Source organism: Eupeodes corollae, chromosome 3, assembly GCF_945859685.1.
Source record: "Eupeodes corollae chromosome 3, idEupCoro1.1, whole genome shotgun sequence".
Classification (NCBI taxonomy): Eukaryota; Metazoa; Arthropoda; class Insecta; order Diptera; family Syrphidae; genus Eupeodes; species Eupeodes corollae.
Genome location: NC_079149.1, coordinates 123,521,785 through 123,531,503, shown reverse-complemented (window position 1 = coordinate 123,531,503; position 9,719 = coordinate 123,521,785). Strand labels below are relative to the sequence as shown.

At 29.8% G+C, this 9,719-nt stretch overlaps 1 protein-coding gene across 1 annotated transcript; it reads right to left on the bottom strand.

Moving 5' to 3' along the window:
* Positions 1–2,996: 2,996 nt before the first annotated feature.
* Positions 2,997–8,751, bottom strand: LOC129952151 (sodium- and chloride-dependent glycine transporter 1-like). The gene is made up of 10 exons (XM_056064604.1): positions 8,675–8,751; positions 8,255–8,541; positions 5,497–5,628; positions 5,263–5,426; positions 4,994–5,197; positions 4,608–4,935; positions 4,391–4,542; positions 4,204–4,332; positions 3,941–4,147; positions 2,997–3,841 (listed from the first exon to the last, which is right to left on the bottom strand). The coding sequence occupies exons 2-10, from the start codon at positions 8,442–8,444 to the stop codon at positions 3,584–3,586; spliced, it is 1,764 nt and encodes a 587-aa protein (XP_055920579.1). The 5' UTR covers positions 8,445–8,541; positions 8,675–8,751; the 3' UTR covers positions 2,997–3,583.
* Positions 8,752–9,719: the final 968 nt, after the last annotated feature.

The window sequence follows — 9,719 nt, the reverse complement described above, 5'->3', positions numbered from 1 at the left end:
ATAAAATACATTTCACACAGTGTAGAGAGTAAGATGAATTTCTTTATCACTAAAATTGACATATCATTGATTAAAGTATGAGTTCCGATGGAATAGAAAAACGAAGAAATTAATTAAAATCAAAATAAAAACAAAAGTATTACATACATATATTTTTTAGTATCAGTTTGTTTGTATTATTTTATTTCCATGGAAATAATTTAGATGATTCGATCATGGGCGTCCTATTGAAATTAATCATATTGATTATATACATTGAATGTAAAAAGATAACACACTTTAACTTCAAACAAGGCAACTTCTGTATTCGTGTACTGCCACCATTACATTTATTATAAAAAAAATAACTTAGGTGGCGCAACAGTCCATGAAGAACCAGAACCAGTTAGGTGGCACAGGCATGGATCGAACCCAAGACCCCTTGCAGGGCAGTCCAACGCACTAACCATCACGCTACGGGTACTTTATTATTATTGTAAAATTTAATGAAATCGTGAAAGTAAACAATGAGAGTTTAAAAATGTAAGGCCCATAGTGTGACATTAAATGCGGTCCTGATTGAATACATCATCTCTTAGTTTTAACCACGTGATCAGATGAACGGCTTCATCCTTTTGAAGTTTTTTTTCAAGCACTTTCGATTACTTTCAGAATGTTAATATTTAAGTCTAACACGATTCTGATTAGGGTGTATAAAGGTTATGGAAAGCTATTTGATTTTGTTGATACCATTTTGCACAATTTGACTTTAAAAATCAGCTTACAATTTAAGCATTTATATGTCATTTATAATTTGTTTGTTTTTTTCCAAACATTGTTGGTTGAATGAATAATTTAAGTGCAAAATATAAAACAAATTTTGCCCTATTATTAAATTTTCATTTGATTTATGAAGAGCAAATTTTAGGATACAACTTTTTATGGTAACAATCAATCAAATTAAACTAAACCACCCTACTGATGCTGATGCGACATAAATTTGTCTATGGCTTTTGATTTCTAAGAAAACAAGAAAATAACGAAATGTTTGCGAAAGCATAACGAAGAGGTTTTAAGAAAAGATTTTCAACAGCCTAAAACATAAATCACTGAGATTTATTAAGTTTCCAAATGTTTGATTCCATAAGCTTAAAAAATCTTAAAAATAAATGGCATTGCGCAATTAATTAACAACAATCATTTTGGAAATAAAAACTTGTTTATTTGCTTATTGTAAGGATTGAAAAAATTCCGTTTCTAGTTTTGGCTGCATTCGTTTGATGGCTGCATTCAGCAATTAAAATAGATTTATAATTTATAAAAAAAAGATTGAGAAAATAAAAAATAATATTGGATATTCGATTTCTTTTTCTCCAAATAAAAACAGCTAAGTGACTGTTTTAAAATTGTAAAAAAAATTACTTTAATTGTTAATTTGTTATTTATTAGAAAAACCAACATCATAGCTTAGACAATTCGACAACAAATAATGTATCAACCTTTCATATTGAATTTTCTGTTATTTGTTGATTACAATAAACTTTTTCTCTCGTCGCCATCACAAAAATTGATATGATTGAACGGCCTCGAGTAGGTTGTATGAACTTAAAAAGATTGTGCTGATAAAAGTTGAATGCCAGAAAATATAAACTGTATAAAAAATCATGAAGGCTCGGTTGAAAATAAACGTCACCCGTCAATGAAGAATTACCAGATTTGATCTACGATCCTTCTGCATTTAAATGTTACTAAATAAGGTTAGGTTGTATGGCATTATGCATCTGTAAAGTTCGAACCAACATCTCAATAAGTTATCTTAGGATTGTGCTCCCCAGGAAAGGGAAAGGATTCGGAAGGGTATGAGAAGTTTCATGAGGATTTAGACTGAGAGCTCCTGTCTGAATGATCCTGATTTGTTGAAAAAATTTAAGTATTTCTCTAGATGGCAAGGACGAGACGTCGCATAAGTCGTCGAAAAAATAATTTTCTAATATTGTCATTCTTCTTTCAGCTAGGCTTAAGAATTCATATTGAAAGTGGAAGGTATCTTCCTGTCTCCTTTTCCTCACATCGTCTACATAGATCAGATGAGGCAATACCCATTCGGTTCATGTGGGTGCCCAATGAGTTTTGACTCGATAGGATACCATTAGTAAAGATAGCTGCGGCTAACCTACACAGAAAAAAAAATTGTCATATTAACAATCGTCGAAAGTCAACCTGAAATTTGGCCAAAATGTGGTATTGACTACCAATATAGTCAGTATGACAACCTTTTTTTTAAAAATTGATTACTGGATAGTTAATAGAACAATTTTCGATTGTCAATTTTGGGTAGTCAACAGAACAACTCCGGTAGTCAATATGACAGCCAAATTGTCACCCAAAATTGACTATCATCCTCGATGTTATATTGACTACCGCAGTTGTCATATTGACTACCAAAAATGACTATTGGGAATTGTTATATTGACTACCGCAATTGTCCTATTATTGACTACCGCAGTTGTGATATTGACTACCAAAATTCACAGTCAAAAATTATCACATTGACTACCGCAGTTGTCATATTGACTATACCAAAATTGACTATCGAAAATTGTTATATAGACTACTGTAGTTGTCGTATTGACTACCGCAGTTATCGTATTAGTCAATATGACAAACCGGAGTTTCAAATGTCTTCAACCAAAGTTGTCTTATTGACTACTACAGTTGTCATATTGACTACCAAATTGAAAAAAAAAAATCGAATCCCAAAATTGACAACCGAAAATTGTTCTATTGGCTATCGCGGTTAAATTGACTACGAAATAGTCATATTGACTACCAAAATAGTAAATAGGATGACTTTTTTCATTCTGTGTAGGTTCAAAAGGAATTTTGATTTAGCTTTGGAAATCTTTGGCCAAAGGTTCCTAAAAATGTTCTAACATTCAAGATTTACCCACCTGCTGTTAAGCCATTACCAGCTTTATTGGTAAATTTTACTTAAATCTACAAAATTACTAAAGAAATTTTAATGAATAAAAACAATGGATGAATTTATTAAGGAAGTAGTTTGCAAGTAACATTGTTGATCAGATTTTAAATGAAATTATCTTCCTACCAAAAACTATAACAGAATTAAATATGTATCATGCTCATTGCTCAACTGTTTTTTTACTGAACTTATAATATGACTAGTTTTAATTAAAGCTTAAAGTAAATGATTCGGTACATTTATTAAATTTATAACTCAGACACCATTAACATCTTTAACAATCACATTTCAAAAACAATATAAGTTCTGACAGATAATCAAAAGAAAGCAGTACGCAAAGGAATTGCTAACATTTTATGACAGCTTACATATATTTTAAAAATAATCAATATTTTATAAAAAGGAAGCAATTAAAAAATTAATTTTATATTGTTTTAAGTGTAATGCTCTTTTTTTAAATTTGACTGTCACTGTCAAAGATATATTATTTCAAGGTCTGACAACACTTAACTACATTTTATTTCCTAAAATATTTTTATATTCACAATAGTTAAAAACATCACGAATTACTACAACCAACATTCTTAATTTTGTTTACAAAATCTTAAATATAAATAAACCTCAATTAAGAGAAGTTTCTAAATTAGGAAATGTCAATTCATATTGATGTCTATAAACCGAATCTCCTGGACACCAATTTGTTGGTGTTGTAAGTTTTCTCAATCTCCTAGATAGTTTTACTTCATTCGATTGCCGTAACATCCTAATGCAGACAAAAGGTATTAAAAGCCATGGGAGAATTGTAATTGAAGTGACAATGTAGAGCACAATTTTGGAGTAGTTTTCATCCAAAACAACTGCTATAATAAATCCAACAACCTGAAAGGAAACAAAAAAATCAATTTAAATTAATTTGATTTCAACTTTGACTGATTAAGGCTTAGAGCACACTTTAGAAATGTCAAGTTTTAAACTTACAAATCCAACAATTAAAAATATTGGTGTAATAAATCGAACAATGTAAATCATCCAAGTTGCATACATATGGCCTGTCATAAATCTTAAATCACGTTGAAACCGTTCACGACCATAAACCCACAGGATGACGAATAATAGCAATAGGTTAAGGAACATCTGTGTCAGAACTGAGAATTCAGTAACAACTTCAAAGAACATTATTCCGTGCTAAAAATAAAATATAAAGCATGAATATTAAATATGTAAAAACCCAAATATCTTACGTTTGAACAGAAATATGTTGAAAAGAGCGATAAAGTACCAACTGTCATCCAAGTGACTTCTCTCTTCATTGCTCTCAAATTCTCATACTCATCGAATAGCGTTGTCAGAACTGAAAAGAGTTGTACAACCTAGAAAGAAATTACGTTATGAGCAATTGGATTACTTTTAAGAGTTCTAAATACTCACAACAAGATTCATAGCGCCAAGAATCAACATGGCAAAATACAACATTGACCATAAATTCGGTAGCTCAAGGAATGCCAATGCCGATGGAATGGACAAAAATTCAAGCCACTGACGTTCATCATTACGGAATCTTATCAAATCCGGGTTGGATCCTAGAATTTCAAAATAAGTTCAATGTTCTTTAAATCAGGATTATTAAAAAAATAACTTTACATACTGTTCATGTGATTTGTTACCAAAATTTGCAGAAAAGCAGTACTAGCAATTACTACAAACTGAGCCAATCCCAGAAACCAACTGTACTTGGAGATATTTGTCTTAAAACGATTATAGCTTGCCATGCTTAGAATTGATCCCCAACCAGGTCCCAAAGTTGAAAGAACAAGCATTCCCAGGAACAGCCATGATTTTATGTCTTGAGGTTTCTTCGGTCGAAAAAATGTACTTACACCTTCTAATGCACCAGGTAGGAAGAGAAAACGCAGCAAACATAGACCCATAATTATAAGGACTGCCGTACAAGTATAACGAATATATCTTCCGATCTAGAATCGAACAGTTCTTAAGAAGTGAACAAGATCTTTTGTACAACAAATTTTTTACCATTTCGGTAGGTTTGCTAACAATACTTCCAACTATTGTCCATATGAAGAATGTAAACACGATAAGTGACCAAGAAAATGTTGCTGGCGGTTTCGACTCTAGGTAGTGAATAATATTCATGTGTTGACTAAAGAACTCCAGCGATGGAACTCTCATAAAAACTTCAGTTCCTGGAGGATCTTGTAAGTCAGCAATGTTGCAAGGCTATGAATTCACAATGTTGGACTTAGATAACATTTGAAGAACTCTGTTTTTACAAATTTACTCACCGTTGTCACGGTTGCATTGGGGTCCATCCAAAATTTGCTTCCTTCACAGCTCCATGGCATAGTAGGTCGAAGGGAATGAAGAAAATAAAATAAAGGTATTGCAGCAAATACCGTGTAGTAAGTAAGTTGAGTAAGATTTATTGCCAATGAAACATATCCAATACCTAAACAAAGATTTAAAATTTGGTACTCTGAACAATTTCAGTAAAATTATAGTAGAATGAGTTTATGTACCTTTAAAAAGTGGTGCTATTCGAAATACTGATATTAGTCCTGTGCTTGAAAACTGTCCAAGGAATGATTGTATCATGACAATTGGCACAACACATAATGCCATAATGACAAAATATGGAATGATGAGGCAAACTGTAAAAAATGAAAATTAAATAATAATTAAAATACTTTTTTGTTGAGCAGGTAGAGAAGCCTTAATCTTAAAGGGTTTTTTATATGAATCGTTTCAAGGACATTCTGTCATAAACGAAATTGCAAGAATTATATTTGTCACATTTAATATCTAATTTGGTCTAAGGATCAAGTAATACCCATTGGACTCTACTTGCTAATCAACTTTATGAGATTTTTCCAGCTTACAATATGTTAAAAGAGATTTACCAAAGTTTGTAATAATAAAAAGAGCATTTATCGAACTAAAAAACATTTGTGTTTTTCAAAAAAAATAAATCAGGCCTTACAACTAAAAATAGGTGTCTATTGATGAAATGGTTCCTTTCCGAAACTGAAACACGAAGGCTTATGGAACATTTTTGATACTTAAATAATAAATTGTATTTATTTATTGGTATGGTTAATAAAATTTTCCAGTCGTTGCTATACTCTTTTTGGAATAAACATAATTATTTGAAAATGGCTATCACATTTTATGGACAACTTTTTATCATTTTGATCACCTATAACGTAGATCAAATTCGATCATATTAATTGTCATTTATTAACAATCACCTTAGCCGATTCTATACCAAATTTGTCTTATATTATTTTCAACACACAATGACAAAGTCGAAACTTTGACACACACTGCTGAAAAGTAAAATTATTATTATACATACATACACAAAACTGGAACGACAAAAACAATAGAATATTTGGTTCTATACAACTTTTATTTCAAAGCTTCTTTGTTTGAGGAAGACTATTAAAAATTTGATTAAATGCCACAAATTTTTAAACGGTTAAGACCTGCTTTAAATAAAATTTGTCAGCGATTCTAAAAATAAGTTTAAGAATAATATTTGTCTCTTTGATAATATTAAACGATATAAAGTATACTTTAACGCTAAAAAACGTGTCTAACTTTAAAAGCCGCAAAAAGCTTGTCTTTTTTAAAGTACCTATTGTTTATCCGTTTGACGTTTGTCAAAGGATAACAAAAATTCAAAGAACAATGTTTTTTGTTAAAGAGAATGTCGTAAATAGTATTGGATTATAATGTCGCAGAAAATCAATTTCTACTCACACAATCGCCCGTCAACTTAGCTGGAAATGTGAGTTGTCTAAAGGTGAGTTTAAAAAAAAGAGGCTGGGATGCGACCCACAATTATAACTTCCCATCCCGTCTGTCTATTTGTCTTGATTAAAATATGAATATCGAAAACAATATTTTCTGTGAAATAAAAAAAGGTTGAAGGCAATATTTTTAATTTTTGAAAATCTATTTGATTTGAAATCAATTTTTACCAAGTTTTGTTAAATTTTCTTTGAAGTTTTTATGTTATTGTAAGAAAACTGTCAATTCGATTTTTTTCAAATTTTCTGAATGTTGAAAACAATATTTTTTAAAAGATAAAACTAGTTGGAATCCTATATCTCAAAGTTTTTAAAAGATATTTGAGTCGAAATTCATTTTTTACCAACTTTGAGTAATGTTTTTTAGGTTTTTATTTTTTATAAAAAAAAAAACTGTCAATTCGATTGTGCTCAAAAATTTAACCAGATGTTAAAAACGTTATTTTTCGTTGCACAAAATTGTTTTGGAGATAAAATCATTTTGTATTCATAAAATTTTCGAAGCGACAATTTTTTTTTTCAGTTTTTTTTTTTATTTATAAAAAGAAGCCGATAATTTATTTTTTTTTTCAAAAAATATACTTCTTGCGTATCAGGTTACAATATATAATATAAAATTTAATTCAAGTCTCTAGCGTTTTTGGTTCGTGAGATATTTAGGGTTCATCAAAATGTTCACCTTTTTTAAACTGCTGTGGTAAAAAAAACCACCCGCGCAATTTTCTTGAGAGTCCTTTTTGCATCTTTCTACCTACTGGTTCTTGAGCTATGGACGACGAAAAAGCATCGCGAACGCACGGGCGTACGAACGTACGTACACACGCACGAACAGACATCTTTCTAAAAATCTTTTATTTCGACTCTAGGGATCTTAAAACGTCGAGAAATGTCAAAATTTTCAATTTGACAAAACGAACCCTGTACAATAACTTCCTATGGGAATTTAAAAACGGAACTCTGTTAGACCGAAAATATCCTTCTATTTTAGTGACATAATTACTGAGTTGCAAAATAATTCAACATTCTTCAATCTACACCTCTGCAATCTACGAACCTCTGATCATATTAATTAACACAATCGTCTAAAAATGTATTTTTATTGTACCAGACTAAATTATGTGTTAAACTTTAATTCGGCAATTTTTGTTGTTCTATAAGATATATTGAGGCCCACCATTATCTTTGCTAAAAAAAATTGATTGTTGAATTTAAAAACGTTATTTAAACATTTATGTTCTAATTACTAATTTTTTTTTTAATTCTTGGAAAAACGATTTTTTGGATGACAAAAGTTTTAATTTAAAAATCAATTTCATTCATTTTATATTTTCATAATATTCGTACCTACATATTTTTCTAACTTCGCATAATAATACAAAACTTGTTCTAGAACTTTATTTTCTTGTAGTATCACTCACCTATTGCACCTATATTACTTTCAAGTCTTTTAATACTTAAAACTTACCTCCTAAATTCTTAAATACCATCGATGGCAAAACCATCATAGCATCAATTTTAAATGCATGTCCCAAGCATGCATAGAAGAAATCAGTTGAACATTCCCATTTTCCACGCTTTTTATCATGATTAAATGGTTTCAAACCAATATCATAATTATTACGATTATTAGAACTAAAAGAACACTCATTGGCCATTTTTAATAATTAATAAAAATATTTTCTTTTTTGTTAATTAAAATCGCACTAATTTTTGTATTTTTCACACACAATAAACAAACTGTCGTCGTCGTCCCTGAAAATATGTAATTACACTTTTTACCGAAAAATTTCTTTTCTTTTTATCTCAAATGATCTAAATATATGTTTCGATCCAAAAATAAAAACAAAAACAGAAAATTAAAATGAAAATAAAACTTGATGTTTGCATTTATAGATAGCACGCCGATCCGCCGCGAAGTGACGCGACCGTCGGAAAAGATGTTCACGTACAGAAAAGACTGTCTGGTTTTTCGAATTCAAATAGGTCCAGTCTCGTTGGAACTGAATACACTTTTCTTATGTTTGGTTGCTTTCTTTGGAATCTTTTTGAGGGAAAATTTAAGAGTTAAGAACCCAGTTTTAAGAAACTGCTGAAAGAAATGAAATGTTGCAAAACTGTTCAGATAACCAACTGAGCTGAAGTTAATGAAGTTTTCTAGGAGAAAAAACATTGAAGTTCGTATTTTTTAACAAAATTAGACCTTTTAGATGTGTTCTCCAAAAATGTTTAAATATTTTATGAAATATTTGTCTTTTGGTTTGTTACATTTTCTATTTTTCCTATTTCAACAATTTAAAAAATATAAAATTTCTTAAACACAATTAAATGACCCTAAACCAAAACAGATCAATGTGCTCTCATTGTAATTTAATAAAATAGTTTAAAAAATCTTTAAGATGTTTAAAGTAAATTTAGAAATAATTTAGTATCTACATTTGTATCTTTTATAGCTACATATACACAATAATAAAAATTAAGGTATATTTTATTATTGCTGTGTTGTTTTGTTTAAATATATTTATTGTTGAAGATTAAAAAGCTTTTGATGATATTGTAAATTGTAACTTATTTAATGTTTTTATTTATAATTTTTCTTATATACCTTTTTTTCGTTTTTCAATTGAGAACTGTGCGGTGTTGTGTGTGAAAAATGACGCTTCTGGGACGCCAAGAATTCTTATAATCACAACTAAATCTCAACGGAAATCATTTGTTTATTTTTGTTAGATTTACGATTGTTGATTGATGAGTTTCAGTTTTATGATCTTGCAGTTTAGCAAAACAAGAAAAAACACATGGCTATGGATGAACTGAGAAAAAATAAAAGATTTTGTGGGTGATTTATTTTCATTTGTTTACAGAGATTTGGTTTAATGTAAAGATGAAGGTAATTTTTAAAAATAAATTTAATTTACGAGGTGGTAAACAGT